The 20,316-nt window shown below is 38.5% G+C and overlaps 1 protein-coding gene across 1 annotated transcript in view; it reads left to right on the top strand.

The window, feature by feature from the left end:
* The first annotated feature begins 16,322 nt into the window (after positions 1 to 16,322).
* SLCO4C1 (solute carrier organic anion transporter family member 4C1) overlaps positions 16,323 to 20,316 on the top strand; it is a 29,663-nt gene continuing 25,669 nt past the window's right edge. Inside the window, exon 1 of the mRNA XM_050328389.1 lies at positions 16,323 to 16,575. Coding sequence (XP_050184346.1) covers positions 16,323 to 16,575 — 253 coding nt within the window. The remainder of the gene's footprint in view (positions 16,576 to 20,316) is intronic.

Below are 20,316 nucleotides of genomic sequence, written 5' to 3'. Positions count from 1 at the left end.
TCTCAGAAAGGGAGTATATTCTTCCAGGATTAGCTAAGGCACTGAAGTTTCACAATGAGTACTAAATAGCTAATAGATAGATATAAATGAATGTGATATGAGACTTTATTTCCTTACATAGATCCAGGCACCTAGGCAGGAAACTCGTCAACTAGAGTAAATGTGAGACTAGAGATCTCTAGCCTGGCTTCCTCACATTTTTGTCATATGAATAAAGTGGAAGATTTCAAGTAGATAGGCCAGTGGGAAAGGCATGTGTAAAAAAGGTAGTTTTTCTGCTTGTGATATCACTAGTGCTGTATACTAACCTTTACAAGGCAGTAAAAGTTCCTTGACTTTATGGAAGGTCAAACTGTAATGTACATAGACTTTGCCAGTATTATATTTGAATTGTCTAAAAGTACTGCTTAGAATTTATTCCTAGCATTAATGTCTGTCTCTTTACAATGCAATCACGTTCTGAAGGAATGAATGATTCTTAGTGCTTGCAGTTATTGAATTACTCCCTCTAAGAATTGATTCCTACAACAGATCATCATAGTGGCTTCTTCAGTAATGTGCCCATTATTTTGTACTTGATAACTCACTGCTCTTTCTAATTTTATTCCAGAGTTTGAAAAATTGTTATGTAACTGTAAAAATTAATTTTTTTTTTTTTGGTGAACCTTCAAGATTAGGTTCGGTTCTTTTACAATAATATTGTAAGGTATATATTCTGAAATGTTCACCTTAATATTTTTTAAAAAATTACACTACTTTTGGTTGATTCTGGTGGTATGTGTGGGACACTCCTCTTTTTCTACTTCTACTTGCATAAATTAATTCACATAAAAGGAAGAGCAGAATTCATATGAACGTATATGGGATTCTGTGTTTCTCACTTCAGTTCTAAAATTATGAGTCATGCTAAAATCAGATATTCCTTATATTCCTTATTCACTCAACAGTTAGTATTCCTAGAATATCAATTTTCACTGTTTTCTAAGAATCAGAAAGAATCCTGTAAGTATAAACCTAGTATTTACAATGTATTTCCCTTGGTACATTTTATATTAGCTCACCAATATTTAAATTATGATATTTGCTAACTTCTGAGATCTCAAATGCAGAGATATAGAACACAGGCAGAATTCCCTGTATCTCTTTAAGTAGACTATTCCAGCATTTTGTTCTTCTTGTGTTACCAAATGCTACCACTTAGGCAGGTGAGGACTGAGAAAAATCCATAGGCATTGCTTTAGAATCTCATATACTAATTACAAAGTTATCTTTTACAGTGTACTTTTACTGAACTACTTTTCTTGAGATAGAAGTCATATATCCAATTTATCTACTTAAAAATATAAATTATTAAAAGAAAAGGAGTATGTTCCCATCTGGTGGGGAAGAGAAAAACAATCAAGTGGACCCATTCAGACAAAGGTGACAGCCTGACAGGCCAAAAAATGATCTTGTTAACAACAGTTCCTTAGGACTAGAGTCAATAGACAAATAAACATACAGACAGAAGATGAATTAATGATCCTTTCCTTGCAGCTTTGGATGAAAGTGAGAATGACAGTGTAACTTGGAATGGGAGCAAGGAGGGTTTTGGTGAAAAGTTGGGGAATTTGCTTTTGTCTATGTAGACACACAAGAGGGTGTTTTGGAGGGACAAAACTAAGTGCATGAATATAGTTTTCTAGTTCTGAACTGAAATCCTTTTTAAAGTACAAGAAATTTAGCAATACACCTTTTCTATTTTCCTTTTATCCAAAAAGTAACTTTCTTCCAGTAAATTAAATGGCTTCTGTTCTAATCCGTCCAGTAACAAGGAGCAATTTATGATGGCAATAAATCTTCCTCAATGAATTATTGCTTAACAAAGCATTAATATTTTGCTAAAAGACATGTAAGAAAATGCAACAACTGCGTGGAGGCTTTAGAATGTGAAATTTGGGAAAGTTTTATAACTTCTAGAACTTATGTTCTCTATTTTCATACTTTTCCTCATTTACTACTGAAAAGATTGAGTGTAGAAATTCTGTTACTGAACAGAAACTCCATTATACTTACAAAATCAGTTTCCATCCATGCAAATGCCAGCTTAAAAAAAAAGTAAGGTTTCCCTTTCTACTAGGCCATATGAAATCAGATGTCTAGATGTTCAAATGTTATAGTTCTTCTGCAATTACTAATTCTGAAAACAGAAAGCAGAGAAGCCTACATCCAAAGTGGAATTTAACTCCACTTTGTTTAAGTGGAGGAGTTTGAGCTTCCACACATCAGTAAAGAATGCAGACATTCAAATCAGAGGTGGGGCAGACCCAGCACTTAAATTTTTACTTTCCAGTAACCACAATCTTCAAAATTCTCTAAGTAATCCTAAGTGACTTCCATTGTAAAGAGCTGTGTATTATCACTCCTTATACTAGGTGCCAGTGTCCTGAGGTCACCAACAGCCCTGACTGTCTCTGCCTGGCCCTCCTGGGGCTCCACTCAACCACCTATGGCCCAGGACCCCATCTCAGCCCCCTTGGGACTGTCAGACCCTGCTCACAGCCCTACCCTGATGGTTCATGGGCTCCACCACAGCTCTCCCCATTCCCAGGGAGGAGCCCAATGCCCAGGCTGGATCTTCCCATGGTGCCCTTTGCTCTTGGCTGGTGCTGTGGGATGGCTCTGGCTGCCAGACCCTGCCTGGTATGATCCTCAGCTTTTATCCCCTGGGAATCTGCCTTTTACTGGGTATCGAGGAAGAATTGTAGGAGGAGGAATGAGGAAGATGCTTCAGATGGGATCAGATGCTGCAGACAAATTACTTTCTGCTGCTGACAGAACCTTGACAGATCTTTGGTTTCCATAGCCATGGGGGACATGATCCTGTCCCACACTGACCTAGTCTCTCCTTGGAAGGGTTTATAACAAGAAACTGATTTCAAAGTCCAAACAGCAGCAGAAAAGGCAAAAAGAAGGAGAAAGCAGCAATAGAAGAAATAATGCTTTTGTTAAGCTGCTGTTCTTTGCTTTAATAGACGAATTTGTCCAAAGTTCTCATGCCCTTTTGTTTGCTTGTAATTATGGCATTATTAGGTATTGCACAGTTGTTTTTGTTAGAAACTGTTTCTTATTAGAACTGATCACTTTTTATATATCCTTGCAAAATATACAATAGTAGCAAAGTAGCACAGGTAAATGAAAAAATGATAATAGATACAAAATGTCAAATGAAACAATGGTACTAATAAATGTAAAATACTCATTTTGCTGAACAGTTTATATTGAACTTCTAAACAAAAATTTCTACAAGTTTCCTTTGCATGCAGTGGTAGAAAGGCACATGTTTTAATAAAGGCATTTTCTGGGGACTGAGGAGAAAACTACTGCTGGTCTCATTATAGTGCCTGTCCTGTGAACTTTCGAATTGAACAGGAACCTTCCCCAAAGATGATATTTCTGTAGGTAATCTTTCAAGTCTGTTAAGCACACATAACACTTAAAGCATGCTGGGAAACCAGCACATGACCTGTAATTGATCTGCTTTAGGATCTGAAGAAGAAATTATTTCAGAAATTTAGCCAAACATCATTTGCTCATGATGAATTCTTTGTAGCACAGTCTGGTTGTGTTTTTTAAACTCAAAGTATAAGTAACTTAAACTCACTAACAAATTATGTAGCAATCAGTCCAGCAACACCAGTTCATTCTAAAATAATGCACTAAATATGTCAATTATACACCTACACTAAGTTTCTTCTGTCTATAATTTGGTCAGCTTATTGTGTGTTTTGACAATGCCACTGGCCAGAGTGTCAGATGATATAAATGAAGACAATGACATTGAGATATTCCATTTACCCTAGCTTTACTATGGTTTACTGCCTTTAAATCTCCAGGTAATTGTTTTAACTGGACACAAACATAACAGCTTATAAAATAGTGTTTCAAGCAGTGGTATTGATCTTTTCATATTGACATTCTCCACTTCTGGCGGCTGCCTCAGGAGCTCTTGTGAAATTGTACTTACTAAGTTGGCACAAAACTACTTAGTCGCACCTCCAGTTTCCAGCCAAGTGAAACCCAAAGATATTTCTGAGAACATTCATGGCATGTTGAAATAGGAAAAAATTACTTCCTTGTGGCTAAAAAAAAAATTAGCTGGCCCAAGACTGATGTAAAGGAAGAAATTAAGTCAAATGCAGCACAACTCATAATTTGGGAAATCCAAAGACATAGGCATGATTAGCATTTAAAAAAAGGTATTGAGTATTTCAGAGAAATATGTAATGACTGTTTTTTAATATTGTAAAAAAGTAATTTTTATTTAAGTAACAACATAATGTATATTTTCTACATTTTTTTACTGACTTTATTGCCTGTACAAACTTAAAAAGAAAATTAAACAGAAGCAATACAATCAATATTTCTGTAAATGTTAGCAAGTGTTAACAAGATCCAGCTCAAGACTTTTCTGGAGCAAAAATATGAAGAGAACAGAGCCAGGGAACTGCCGGAGCAGAGATGAGAAGCCTTGAAGAGTCAGGCCACTAGGAAGGTGTGGGACATGATGGCACATTTCCTGCTGATGGGAGGATTTGGTTCTCCTGCAACTGTCACTATCACTGACATCTCAGTTGCTTTCCTGGCAACAAAAACTGCAGCCACCACACCTTTTCAGGGCTTTACATCAATAAAGTAGTCATGTACAGTGTGCTGATTAAATCTTCTTCTCCTGCCTCTACACTTTCATTAGTTATTATAGAAGCCATGTTGGTTTATTGTATTTTCAGAGAGAAAGATTCTGCCAAACTCTGCAAGAGGAAATGGGAGGCAAGAAAGGCTAGAAGGAAAGAGGCATTAGGAGCTTGACCAACAGCTGTACCTGGCTGATGTATCACTTCACTAAGCTTCTCTTAGAGAGGTGTGCAATGACAGGTAAAGAACCGGTCTATGCCTTTCCATACATCTTCGCAAGCACAAACACAGCTTTTGAAATACTCATCCAGTGCCCAAACACTCAGCACAATAGTTTATTTATGTTAATGGTCCAACCCTGGGCAAACAAATGGGCTAGTTTAGCATGTAAAAATAGTAAATAAAACTGAAAGAGAGTAGGTTTAGATTAGATATTAGGATAAAAATCCTTTACTGTGGTGGTGGTGAGACACTGAAACAGGTTGCCCAGAGAAGTTGTGGATGCCTCATCCCTGGAAGTGTTCAAGGCCAGGCTGGATGGGGCTCTGAGCAACCTGGTCAAGTTTAAGGTGTCGTTCTTCATGGCAGGGGGTAGGAAACAGGTGATCTCCCAGGTCCTTTCTAATCCTAGCCAGTCTATTATTCTGTAATTCTATGATTTCATGAGAATACAATATGCAGTTCCCTCTTCAGATATATGACCACAGATACATAAAATTGCTCACATCCATTATTTGTTACATTCTCTTTTTTTTTTAAATCTAAGACTTAGTCATTAATATGTTCTAATACCATCAACAGCAATTTTTAACAACAATTTTTTGATATTTTTTCACCTAAGTTCCAATACCAATATGCGAACAACCAACCTCTGTCCTCCCCCAATAAGATGTGATACAACAACATGCTCAAGCTTCTCTTCGACCTGTGCACTAGAACAGAAGCCCCTAAACTGCTCTATCACTGATGTGTGCTAGACACCTAACCTTTGATAGACACCTCTTCTTGTTGCAAATTTTTTGAAGTTGTGTTGAAATTGTCTTCCCTAGAGACATGCATTAAAAAGGCCGGTTTCTCCTGCTGCTCACATCACTGAGATTTCTGAGATGCAGGTAAGTTCTTAACACAATGTTGAAAGTTTAATAGGGCAGTTGTTTTGCAGCTGGCTGAAACACAGATATTGATCTAAGACCTACTGACTCATAGCGTAGACTAGACCAGGTGCTGTGCTTTCAATTTATGATGAAATCACAAGCTAATAACCATTCTATAATGGAATGCATTATTCACCTTTAGCCACTAGGTGTTCTTAGGCTTTCAAAAGATAGAAATTAAATTCAAATATTAGATAGCTGAAAGATTTCTTATGCACTGAACTTCTTTCACCTTTTTGTAAGACAAACATGCACTTTGAATTTTGTTTTTGAAAACAAATACCCTCAAAAAGATGAAATTGGGAAAAGAGAAACACAGATTCTAAGGTATTTGTTTTACAAAATAAGTAGACATTTTCCTAAACACATTATTAAGAAACATGATGAGAAAGAAACATGGCTAATCAAGTACTGACTTGCGAGCTGATGAAGACCAAAGAAGCAGCAGCATCTTAGGTACCAAGGTGTAAATGTCTGTAAATAACAAAGCTAAACAAAACAGTAGTGAAATAAACAATCTGGATTCATCCTATCACACAGAATATGGAAATGACAATAAACCCTGGCAAAATGTTGCTCTGTTTTTCTTGGCAGTCCAGTTTGGAGCCCTCTCCCCGAAACCAAAAAAGCTACTTGAAAACTTTCTGTTCACTTCTTCTGGACAGTTTAGTCCTTTTATTATTATAATTTATTTTTTTTTTTAAGATTTACACATTTAAACATGTATCAAATGCAAAGTTATAGCATAGTTATACTATGATTTTAATATGCTTCTAAATGTTCTTACCAAAAATTGATACATTAGGCTACATGCTATATTACCTAAGGGAATGGATATCTCAGCAGGATTTGATTTAAAATTCTTTGCTTCTGGAAAGTCAAATTGATAGTGAAAAATGTTTGGTGTTACACTTGTTCCAAATGTCATCTAGGGCATGTGTTAGCATAACTTACAATCTTGACAGCTAACATCAGTAGCAAAAATGGCAGAATCTTGTCAAAGACAAGTTAAGATAGCACCAGATTTTCCAGAAAATTCCTGATTTGTTGTCTTTATAAATCAGTTTGGGCTGTTATATTTTAACAACCTCAGTTTTCTTTCTCTTCCATATGTGTTGCAACATCTATGTCTTGCTTGTCTTTATTTAGAGTATTTTCCTTTCTGTGTAATTCCTCCTCAAAGTTTCTCTTGTTTGAGTGGCACTCTTCCAAAGAGAATATACTCTAAATGGAATCAATTTGACATTTTCTCTTTGGTTTTAATCTAGTACTCTGAATTTTTTTTGTAGTCAGAATGAATGTTGACAATTACTTAAACTTTCCACATCTTCATGGATGTGAGCTGCATGATTGAAACAACAAAAAGGCTATCTAAGTTCTATCAATAGGACTGCTAATAGTTTCTAGTAAGGTAATAGCTTCTGGAGGTAAAAAATAGGACATTGACACAGTTAAAAATGTGTCCCACCCTAACTGTTTTTCTTTTCCATCTAAACAAGGCTGTCAAATAGAAGAAGAAAAACTCGTAATAGTGATTAAAGAAATAACAGCCAGGAGAGATGCACAGCTGGTGCCAGTTAAAGCGATGTAGTTTAACAAAATTTGAACTACTTATAACATGAGTTATTCCATAATCACATCAATCAGGGTCTCCAGTGCACCATCCTCTTTCTTCCCATCCATGTCTCCTTCAGGTTTCCCTGCCCATGCTCGCAACACCTCTGTCATGGTGCAGCTGTGCTGCCCTGGATTAAGAACAGGGGAGCAGAGCAGCAGGAGCTGGGAGAAGGCTATTTCTGCTTCCCCTAGGAGCTGCATCATGCTCAGGTCCCCCTGCCTGTAGTGCTGATGCTTTCAGTGCCCAGCTCCCCAACCACTGCACAGCAGCAAGTACTGCTGCTCCCTGACAAGACCAGTCATGAACATCATTCCGTCATTTTCTCAAGTTTAACAGTGATGGATCTGTGCTGTCTCCAAGCCTCAGTCACTGCTAACTTTCTTGCTCTTTGTAATTCCTATTTTTTCTTTGTAATTCCTATTATTCTCAACGTACTTTTTCTTACAACAGGTTATAGAAGTCCACCCTGTGTTTCTGATGCCAAATGGAAAGCGCTAGTGATGTTCCCTCACTTTTAAGACATCCACAATTGCTCCTGAGATTTTGACTTTCCTTTGGTGACACACCCTAAGGCACCTTGGGTCTGTGGCCATGAATAGCCTCATCTGAGGTCTGCATCCCACCCCTCTGTACCTTGGCCTGGGGCTCCAGGGGAGGACATGGGGGAGGCTCTGGGGCTGATGAGGTCCTGCCCTCCTGGATGTGAGGTTGCCCTTTGCTCCTGGCTCCTGGTCCCTGGCACAGCCACTGGCTCTTGCTGTTTCCAGATTTTAGGTTAAGGGTTATGGTACCTGGTTTCTCAAACAACTGCTACCCCTTACACAGTTCTGTCTGTTGCCACCGATTCCTCCAGGACCTCCTGAGAGTCTGGCTGTGATTTTTGCTCCCTCAGGCCTCCTGAAGTTTCACAGCTTCACTGTTCCCAGTGCTGATGTCTCCACCTGGAGAATTCAGGGGTTTTATGGGGAAATTTGACTAAGCCAGAAACAGACTCATTCCTCAGCTGATCCTTAGCTATTGAGAGGTGCTGACTAGTAGCAGAGAGGTTCATAGGTTGTCTGTTCTCCTGCCTCCCTTTACAATATCCTTTTCTGAGTTGCATAGGTGAAAAGAGGATATCAACCTTCTGATTTAAGTATGGATCCCTACTGAATTAAGTATGGATGCCACTGCTCGTACAAATCTGCAGGCCTTATGTCTAGCTGACACAAGAGATGGGCCTCAGGACTTGTCAGATGTTCTATGGATCTCACTTGGCCTGCCTGGAGGATCAGAATGCTGATGACTTGCTGCACTGTCTCCCACGACCCAAACTGAAACCATCAGCCTTGGACTCAGAGGGTTTATGGAAGTGTGAATAGGAAACCAAAGGAAGGGGTGAACACAAGAAATTTCTGCACGTCCTTTAACCTATATACAACTTCTGAATACAAATTCAGAAAAAATTATAATTGGGCTAACAATAACTCCTTGATTAAACTGCTAGGACAGTATGTTTTTTTTTTTGACTAGAAGAAGTTTGAGTCTAACACACTATTAGGAATTCAAGCAAGCTACTTTAACGTGGATCCCATAACCTGGTGATGGAATGAAGTGCCCCTATATGTGTCAAAATCTTCCCATGCCTTGCTGTTGGTGATATGTCCCTTTTCACTTTTGGCAGGTACACTGTACCCTCTCCCATTGCATTTGGTAATTTACTAGAAATCCTCTGATCCTTTTTCATCCAATTGTTCTTCTGTCAGTATGGTTTGGCTGTTAAATAGATGTAAGGTTTGGAATTATTTAATCTTATGCAGAATGCAGTGCAGTCCTTTCTTTCTGCAATGCTTCTTAAACATCACCTACTTTAGTAGCAGTGCATGATGCAAAACTGTGATTTATTTGATTTATTTGAGGGAATGTCATCACTTTGGCTTAATTCTGTTTTCAGCTTTGGAAGCTTCAGCTTCCAAACCAGATGTAGCGATGACTGGGATATTTCAGTTACATGATCTGAAGAACTGTTCCATTACATTGATCATTACGAATGTCCGAACAAAAATGTAGTACAAAACTAAATTGCATGCAAAGCAACTCTTACAAACTGGTACTCAATCAGAAATTAAGAAATGGAGACGTATTATAATGGTTTCTTGTGAACAACACCTGCTTTATGATTCTATGTATAAATTAAATGGGATTTTAATTTTTGTGCTATGGACTCCTGAAATGATACTTTATGACTTCTCCTTGAAAATAAACCACTTAATAAAGATCAACATTCTTTCCCAGTCAAAGAATTCGCTTGAGTATCTATGCAAAAAAAAAAAAAAATCCTGAAAACCAATAATCCTATTATGGCTTAACATCCTAATTTGACTATTGCATTTACTAAGAGCTAACATCCATGGGAGCCCCTGGTGGTCTAGTGGTTAAGGGTGTGGTGCTGTCACCGCTGAGGCCTGGGTTTGATTCCCGGTCAGGGACACTCCTCAGGCAGATGGAGCTCGTTAGCCCTGTAAAGGCAATCCATCTACGTCCTAAGGACCTCACTGCCACCGTCCAAGCTCGCTTGGCCCCGGCAGATGAACCTTAGGATTAAAGGGTGGGCTCAGTTCCGCGCACACTGTGTCTCACCTAAAAAATCCAATGCGCAGGCTGGAAGGTGTAAAGACCTTCCCCGGATCTTCACTCACGAAGACTGGCCATTATTATTATTATTACATACAAGGAGTTTAGTTTGGCTTTTACTTTTCACTTACATCTGTTTTTATATATTCCATGAATTAAATCTACTTGATGAACCTGATATTCAGTGGACTGCTGAACAGGAAAATTGCTTAATTTACAGCTAAAATTATTTTAGGCTCCAGTGCAAATTTCAATTGGCTTTGAGTTGTAAATTTATTTATTTACTTTTTTTCCAAGTACAGCTTTTAATTTCCATATTTGCTTTTTAAAGTTAATTTCAGTATTTTGTTATTTTCTACTTCAAGAAAAATTAAAAAAAGCAATTAACAACTGGAAAGCTTAATTTTTAGAATATTTTCTATGCTGGGTAATTTTTAAAAGCTGAATTTGTTAATAGATTTTTTTTTAGAGGAGAAATTTCAGGGAGTTCATGAGCTTAGCAATTTTCATGCACAAATTCTCTATTTGATAATATACATTAATACAGTCCAACTTTTATATTTCACATATATAATTATCATGAGTAAACACAGTTAAAAGCAAGTTTATCCAAGAATCACTCATGGAAACATTTTTGGCCAGGAGAATAACAGTCAGTGAATGAAGTCAGACTAGTCTCCCAAACAAATAGAAGTTTTATATATTTAGAAACAGGGAGAACCCCTGAAAAAGCCCTGGAAAGTTTATGCTGGATCAATAAAAACATGGGCAAAATTGTGTAATTTCAGCTTTATTACTCCTAATGTTAAACTTTTCCTGTAAAAGGCTAGAACAGTTAGAGATATTTGACATTAAGACACTTCTGAGAATCAAAGCAACAAAGTCAGAATTTGTATATTTATCTGAATACATACCTGACATCTTGACAGAAATAACTAGCTAGTAAGAAGTTAAAGCTTTGTGTGGCTAAAATTTGCAAAACTTTGACAAACCCCATACAATCATGAACCCTAGAATTACAAAGAATGTCATGTCTATTGATCCATCCCTTAAAAAAAAATAAGTTTTCCAAAACTGAAAACATCCTTTTCTTATAAAAATCTGAGATTCAAGAGAAAATGAATGTATCAGTTTTTAAGAGCAGAGGCATCAAGTATTGCAATAAAACTCAAATCTTGCAATTATATGAATTTTTTCACCCATTTCCAAAATATTAACTATATTGACTGTACAGCTTTAATCTTGACTGGACTTCTTTTGCAGTGGAATGTATAACATACTAGCAAGTTTCTTTCTGTATATATTTCTCTCAGGAATGTTTTTTAAAAGCCCAAATGGAGAGACTGATAAACTCTCTTCCTAGATGCACACTGGCAGCCATATCTTCCGCTTGTAAAGAGGAAAAGTTAACGGTAACTAGAACTCTCTGTATGCAGAATTTACTGTACATCAAAAAGTATTACTAAGTGCTTGCCACTAGAGGCCACATATTTCCTGATGAAACAAACTATGAGGTAGATCCAGTTTCATTTGGTTTTGTTCAAACTGGGAACCAGGCAGAAATAAAAGAGAAGAGACTGCACAGCTCTAAAAAACACTGAAACTAGTGTTTCTGAAAAGAAATAAAATAATTAGTTCTTCTCTATTGATCTACCTGTTAGATTCCAAGGGAAGGGAAAAGGAATTTACTGTGTGAAAAATCAATGACTCTGGTAAGGGGTTTGTCACATTAGCTCTGAATATGTTCGTGGGTCAAAAACCATGAAGCTTTTGGAAAAACAGATGAGGTTTGGTTAAAAGTAAAAGATCACTGCATTGAGACAAAACTAGAATTTTCCACATTGAGGTATATTCATTAGGCAGCTTAATAAATCATGGGAATAACTGTAGGAATTAATTGTAGGATATTGGTTCAACCCTTTTATTTTCACTGAGCAAGTAATCAAATGAGCATACACTTAAACGCATTTCATTTCATGATACCTTGGTTGGACTTCCCAAAAATGAAAATGGCATAAGATTAAGATCCTTTACTAATATCTTAATGAACATAATTATTCAAGAAAACATCCCCTTTGTCACAAAACAGAGAAAAAGTTGATACTGCTTCTTTGGGCCTGTACTGGTGTAAGAATTACACACAGGGCAAATTAAGAGCCACGTTACCATAATTCACATAAATACAAAATGCTAAACAAGAAGCACATGATTGCCCTGAGACAATGTAATTTGGAGGTAGCTTGAGCTAGTTAGATACTACAGCAGAAGAGTACATAGCTGTAGATTTGCTTTGTTCACTTTAAAATAATAAGTGTTCGAAAGGAAAGAAAACCAGATAATTTTTACACAGATAAGTAGAAAACTTCATGCAGGCAATCAAAATGTAGTTTTTACATTGTTTCCAGAACAAACACATTATCAGGATTAGAATGGGATTAAGATTTTACTAGTAATATAAAAGAGTGAAGATAGTCAAGAGAAAAGATAACAAATATATTAAACTCCTGGTTTTACAAGCCAGTGAGACAGGCTCATTTGTATTTTATTCTGACTCTGGTTGCTAATATTACCCATTCCACATGCCTGTTCAGAACAGGCAAATACATTTGTTAGAGGTGATAATGCACCTTGAAATACCACAAAGTGTATAAAAATTCAAGATAAATTTTCTTAATTGGAAAAAAACCCCACAGATGCAAAAGAAGATTCTTCATTTAAAAAAAAAAAAGAAAGAAAGAAAAAAAAGGTAGTACCCTTTTTTCATAGCTTCCTTTGCATGAATTCTGACCTAGGTCAAATGACAGAGAATTATGTGGAGAGAGAGGTTACACAGTAGACGTGAAATAATCCACAGATGAGGAATTTTACTCAGTGTCAAGGTATCACAAAGTTGTGCAAGTATTTGAGGTCTGAAACATTCAGAAAACACTGAAAAGCTTCCTGGAAATTGTGTATTAAGGATCTTAGGTAATCTACTTTGCATCTTATTTTATAGATGTGAGAGTCGAAGGCAGTACTGTACTGACAAAATGTTGTGCCATGTTTCTGGGAGATAATCTTGCAATGTGAGAGTGGGTCTGTGCACCACTTCACCTTTATATGAGAGGGGGTGGCTGTGAGATTCTTGAAAAAAAATGTTTTGAATATGCATTTTTTCCCTATCTGCCTTATCTGATGATAAGTCATTATTGTCATAATTTTCTCAATCCCTTTCGAAATTCAGAGAATGGCAGTTCTCGGACTTCAAAATGCAGGTCTATTTCTTAAAGAAACCCACAAGTATTATTTAGTACTCCCATGATTACAAAAATGTGACACACCATGAAACTATGCAACAGGAGAACTCCTATGATGTGCGAGACTGCAGAAGCTGTAACTGATCAAACACAACAATGTAAATTTAGAAGGTGGCTAAATTTTAGAATTCTTCCACAAATTTAGCAATTTTATTTTTTTTTAATATTTATTGGTGTCTCCGCAAGGTGTTCCACTATTAATTTTATGATATTCTTTTGACTTAAACATCCTTTTTCCCCCTAGAATATATTTTCCATTCCCACTTTACACTTTGGATCACAAAGGGACTTCCCAGTTGATCAGTTCTCATGTCTTTACCCTAGTCATAACTCCATCTAAAACTTTAGAATTCACTATATCCATTATTAATTGGTTCCAAAACACACTTTTACTGAAGATTAAAAGCCTTCTAACTTTACAAGAAAATTAATTGTTGTCAGTTTGCTCATTTGTTCTGAAATCTTCTGTTACCTTTTTTCTTTTTCCTGGTTGTGTATTTCACAGAGCACTTCACTTTGCTAAATTGAAACAGTTTGTTTCTTTCAATTCTTTTTGGAAAACAAACTTTTCTAGTAATCTTTCTGCACGTTTTCTCCTTTAAAAGTGATTCCTGGGAAGCTGAGGATACAAGTGCCATACAGAATGGAGGATAACAGCTTGTAGAACAACTTTAGCAGGTATCTCTGATCGCAATATACACATAAATTGCTTATATTTTTGCCTTTTTCATGAGCATTGTCAGCCTAGTCAAATAGATTATTCACCTCGGAGTCTATTACCATTTGTTGTCTGAGCACTCTAGATACTTTCCTGGAAACCAATTATATTTTGCTATTTTCAGGTAGATTTCGTAACCAGTCTTGAATTGTCAGGAACTTCTGTAATAGCTTTAAGTATGGTCTCAGAGTAAAGCAGTTTATAAAACCTGGTTGAAACTACTGCATTTCTCTGTAAATTGCTTTTGGGGACATAACCAGTGCAAAAATACATCATATTTTATTCCCTCTCTCTCTCTCTCTGTCCCCGTGGTTTTCTCCTAAAATCTGTATTCTTCTAGCATATATAAATTCTCAAGAGTTCACTCCTATTGAATTTCCTGGATTATTCAATTCCCATTCTAGGAATACTAATTAATACTAATTAATTCCCATACTAGGCCTATACAGGACACCGCAATGCCATCCTCCCCGATTTTCTCAAAAATGTTGACTTCATCTGAACACATTATTTTTCATAGTGAGCTCCACTCACTTCTCTTTTTCCCTTCTGTTCTGTCACCTTCCTGTGGTGATAAAACCAAAACCACTAGCTGACCACTAGATGAAGATAACAACAAACCTAGCTGATCTGGCAGATCAAGGGAGGTTTTCGGGTATCATTAACAGTATGGTAATATAGCAATTTCATGGATTATTCTTACTACTCTAGCATGTAGGCACTCTAGCAAAGATCAACGTATCATTTTAGATGACATGTCCGACTTTATTTTAATTAGGAGGATGAAAAACCAATCAATTAAGTGCAAACAAAAAAAGACAACTGTACTTATATATTCTTTCTGAAACAGACTAGTGTGCCAGCTGATTCAGGCACATCCTTAGACCTCTCACAAAGTTGTTAACTGGGATATATCTTGATAACCAGCAGAGCAAAAACCACTCCAGACTATAGCCTGGAATTATAATAAGCTGATTTCAAGGTTTGGGCATCATCAGTGACCAGCAGATGAATGCTTCACTGGAGAACAGCTATCTGAGCTCTTGTGGGCTTGGGAAGGTCCCTGCTCTCTGTGGGGACGGGGCAGCACCTGGAAGGGACCCTATGGTGGCCAAGGAGGAGTGTGAGAAAAGCTCAGCTGCCAGGGGATTCCATGGTCCTCCGTCTCTAGCCATCACCCACTGCCTCTGCAAGATGTGGCAGAAGAACCAGAAGCACTGATTTCACATTTGCAATTTATCTATAAGAATAAATAGCCACATATTCTCTTGTCTGAGTTACTTGTTATCTTGTACAGAAGGTCATCTGCATGATGTTTCTGTGCTGCTAATGGGTACTTGAAAATGTTTGCTTCTCTCTTAGGAGCAGATGGCTGAGAATTGAAGAGGATGCCCTGGCTTTCACTGTTAAGCCAAGGTCACTGATGGTATCTCTAGTTTCAGTCTTGTTTCACTTGTCTCTAAAGTGTAAATGACTTTTAAAAGGGGAAGGACTTTTCAGGACTAACTTGTGCTGCCCAGAGATGAATACCAGCGGTGACAGCTGATCAGTTGTCCCAGATTCCCTCTCAGCTACTCTTGAGAAGATGAGTAAAATAATTTACACTATATGCAAACAAACTTGGTCTTTCTTATACACTTCACAAATTCTTATGATTGATGTCCGCAGCTGAATTAACGAGTTCAGTTATTGGGAACCGCTGCACGTGGAAACTTCTAGTGGTAGAGGAAGGGAATAAGTATTTCCAAAGGACGACATCCACAAATGTCCAGGGCTTTTGCTGTGGGCGAGTCATGTTGCATAAAGTGGGAAAGCACCGTATCTGGTCCATTTTGCAACCTTTCCCTTTTTGCAACACTTACGTAAGGACATGCCGAATTATTTTTTTTCCTTTCCAGAAAGAAACTTTTTAAATTCTCGGCCCCCCCGCACAGAACGAATGCTGCTGGATGACACGGCCCTGTTAGTGCCCCACACTGACCTGCCCCACCTTGGTGTGGCTCGCTGAGGGCTGTCGGTGCCGGGGAATCCCCCTCCGTGAGCGGCCGAGGGGGCCGGGCCGTGGCGGGGCCGGGCGGGGCGGTGCCGCCACCTGCCCTGCGGGGCGGGCCCGGCCCTACCCGTCCCGTCCGGGCTCGGCCCCGCCGTGCTCCGCTCGGCCCGGCCCGGCCCGGCCCCCCGGTATTTAGCTGCGGAGCGTTGGGCACGGGTGCCGCTCGCAGCCAGGGGTGGCAACGGCCTCGGACGCCATGAGCGGCGGCATCGAGAACGCGGCGTTCGAGATTCCCAGCCCCAGCCTCGGCCGCCGCCAGCGCTCCTGGAGCCCTGCCGGCTCCCGTGCCAATGCCCGCGCCCGTGGCCGTGCCCGTTCCCCCTCCCCCTCCGATCTCGACTTTGAGGAGGGGCCCTGCGGGTGGGGCGGCTGCACCCCGGAGGTTCTGCAGCTCTGCAACAACCCCGAGGGCTACCTGGCTGTGTATAGCCTGCTGGCCACCTTCCAAGGTAACCCATCCTCGGCGGCCTCTGCTGCCCGGGGCGCCCCTTCTGCTGCTCCTTTTTCTTGGGGGGAAGCCGGCCGGGAGCCTGGGCTGGGGGAAGCGGGAGAAGCGTGATGGTGTTTTAGGCAGTGGGTGAGGAGAGACAGAGTTCCTCTAGGGACGGTAATGGCTTTGCTAGGGGAAGAAAGTAAAGTAGTGCCTTGGATAGGGAAGTTGCTCGTACAGTGGTACTCTTTCTGCTTCACTCTGTTCTGCCGCTTCTTCTTTTTCTACCTACGTTACTGGCCACTGCTGAGTCTGTGGTCCCACCAGGTCTGTGTCATTGTGCTCTTGTCATTGCTGCATCCGCATTGCTCACGCTTCACGTGCACTTGTGGGTTGGGATTTAGAAGCCAGGGAATAAAAGACCAATATAAACCAGTAGATAAAACTGTAGTACTCGAGCATGTACTTTGTTTCTTGTCTGCTGACTAAAACTGTATCTTGGCTTGGGTGGTTAGGAATTTGGGTAATTAGGGTTGTTTTGAAAACAAGCAAACAAATAACAATCTGTTCTTGTTTTGTGAATCCCAGTGAAGCCGTTTCCCCAAAACTAAACTAATGGTTTAACTTGATTGTGGGGGAAACCTGAAGTTTAGCTTGCCCTAAATTTCTGCTGTTGAGCTTCAGAGCTTCTTGTCCATAGTTTTGGTTTTCTGTAAAAAGATTTCTTAGGGCCTTAGCAAGTCTGATGTTTAGAAAGTAGTAGTAGTGACTGGTTGGAGGAGAAACATCAGTGTACCAAATATGCAGTCTTGAGATTTATAAAGCTTGAATATTTGTCCTTCAAACTGAGCTATTGGATTAATGTTCATAACCCTTAAATTTTATTGGGCTAGCTAGAAACAAAAATGTGTTTCCTGAAAAACTAAGAGGCTTTAAAGCTCATTGTTGTTGCTCCTAAAAGTTGACACTGCTGTAGAAGGGTGAAGGGAGATGTTGGAGATTTGGTGCTACAGGACCTGGCAGCATACACTGAAGATATGTGGGATATGGATGGCTGTATTCCTACCTGGAACCACACAGAGACAACTGGGATGATATGTGGAACACTGAACAGGAGACTCTGCTTAAAGCATAGAAGGATTTGAATGGTATTTGTGTTGCTTGGAAAGTCCTTGAAGGAACCAGTGTCTCTCAGTATATGTTTCTCTGAACTTCTTCTGATTTCAACCTGTTCAGACTCTAATCTTAGCATAAAGGTTTTGTGTTGGAAAGGAAGTATCTAGAGAGTTTTGGCCAGAGCCTGTTTTTCCTTACTTGGATTTGAAAAGTCTTGCTACAGCTGGTAGGATCAGGACGTGATTCCTGTTACAGTTATCCTGCTGTTAGCTCAAATTTATTTTCTTCATAAATAAAAAGAAAGGGAAAGGTGGAAGAAGTTCTTACATAGCAGATTTCAATAGCAGCTGAGTAGTAGACTTTTAGAATACATGTCTATCTTTTTTGAGTGGCTTAAGAGTACTAAACCAAGTGTCTTGAATATTTTTAGCACTTCTAAATTTCCTCAGATCTGGTTTGCTGTTGTGATCGGTTGCTGAGCTGAATAATGAACTCTGTGTCATTTTAAATTTTTCTCTTGTTAGTAGTCTGGGTAGTTTGGCATTCATAGAAGCATCTTGTATCATAAGAATCTCTGTCCCCTCAAGAAGGCATAAATGTTGGCTGTACTGCTTATCCAGCTCTTGGTCCTGTTATTTAACTTTTATGTATGCCAGGTAACTAATCTAGTTCAGGTTAAGGGCCTCTAATGTAAGGAAACCTCTGACGTTGGTTTTGGAAGCTGATGTAAGTGTGACTATTACAGGTCTTGTGGCATCCTTGATGTCACCTGGATTTTCTGAAGAAGAACCTTTCCTTTGGTTAGAACAAAGAAAGGAAATTAGGTGCTAAAGACTTGAGCTGCAATTCTTTTTGAGACGCAGGAAAAAACAAGAGTCATTATCAGCAAGAAATCCAGTGCTGTGTGTGAAGCTCTGTGAAAACATTCAGGTCCGTAGCTTCAGACTTAAGAGAAGAACACACAAAATACATCTGGAATTTTGAAGTTATGTGAGCTAATGTTGTGTAGTGGTTTTGGGTCTAATTATTTGACTTACCCTCCAAATTACAGAAACAATGACTGAGGAACATAAAAAATATGTGTTAAACTTGCTGGTGCACTTCTAGAAAAGATTAGTTAGTTAATCTTCAATACTTATGGTATTGAAGATTAATGAAGTAATCTGTAACACACTTTTGATGAATGTAAGTTGTTATTCTAGGCTTTTTATATGAGTGAAGATAGTGGGTGATTATCTACAGTGACCTGGTACATGTGTGTAGATTTCTAGGTATATCTAACTGAAAGCATGTATTTGTTAGGTTGTTTTCTAGCTGCTTTAGAAAAGAGATTATTGTTAGCACCTGATGTGCTGTATTTCAGCTTCTCAGAAGATTCCAGGTGGAACTTGTAATTTCTAGCTGTTTCTCTTTCAAGTATGTATGAAGCCTGTATTTCCAGAATAGAAAACACTTTGTGTAGAATGTTGTTGCATGACTAATACCTGCTTTCTGTACAGCACTTGGAGTTGCATAAATGTATGTTAGATCTTGTAATACAGTAACTGGATGTGCTGCAGTTCATAACTGTACTAGCAAACAAGGTAGAAGTTATCTCACTATTTTGATTACAAAAAGGACTGTTTATTCCTTGTGTCAGTAATTTTTATTAAACAAAATAACAAAATTGCTGTTTGGTTCATTCTAATATGTCTAAAATATTTGAATAGCACAAATACTTTAATTTTTTTGTGTGTGCCTGTAGACCAGTGTATTAAAACCACTGTGCTTATAAAAACTACAGAGCAGGGTGTGGTTTTGTTTCTCTCTCTCTCTCTTTTTTTTTTTTTTTTTTTTTTTTTTTTAGAAAGGATAAAATAAAAATACTCTTGTGTTTCACTAGAGCAAATTAAGTTGGTTTATAATTAATCTGGATTTTATGGGTCAGTACCCACTGAACCTAAATCTCTAACAGATGCAGTGGGAGAATAAGGTTTTGGTTTAGAAGAGTTGAAAACTAGTTTCTATATTACAATTTTAAATGTTGAGATGTCCCTGCAGAACTTGTTTTTCAGACCAAGGATCAGCCAGGTTCCATCTTTTCTGAAGAGACTTTAGAGATTAGGCACAAGATGATGGCATTGGAGGAGTTAGGCTGCCTTTTATCACATCTGTGCTTTTACAGATGAAATCTAATTATCCAGTAAAATTAACTACAAAGTTTTATGGCTTTTAGGATGCAAATTGAAGGTGATGACTTAAACTACAGTAAAAGACAATGCCTTCTAGCTCTGTAATCCATTTGCTGTGTAGCACACTTGCTTCATATGAATGTCTCAAGGCCTTAGTAAATGTTTGAGGTCCTGGCAAATGGGGAAAAAGTTGTTTGTTCATTCCTTCATGCTATTATTGTTCTTTGGTAAATGCTCCTTAATAGGAAAAAGTTGCCAAATGTATAACCAATGGCAGTGGAGGAACACTCTAATACTTCTGTTATTGACTGATAGGTAGAATTGTCAACCTTTAAATAAAGAAGCCATAAGTAGGGTGTTGGAATTAAGATTGTGCCAAGAGCTGCCTCCTTATAGAAAGCTGAAATGTTTGCCTGTGGTGGGGATTAGAAAACAGCTGGCTGATTTGAAGAAATGTTTTTCAATGTGTTGGA

The sequence above is a fragment of the Myiozetetes cayanensis genome, unplaced genomic scaffold (genome assembly GCF_022539395.1).
Source record: "Myiozetetes cayanensis isolate MyiCay16 unplaced genomic scaffold, myiCay2020 scf4, whole genome shotgun sequence".
NCBI lineage: Eukaryota > Metazoa > Chordata > Aves > Passeriformes > Tyrannidae > Myiozetetes > Myiozetetes cayanensis.
Note: the sequence above shows the minus strand (reverse complement) of the source record. Positions and strands in the feature narration are given on the sequence as shown.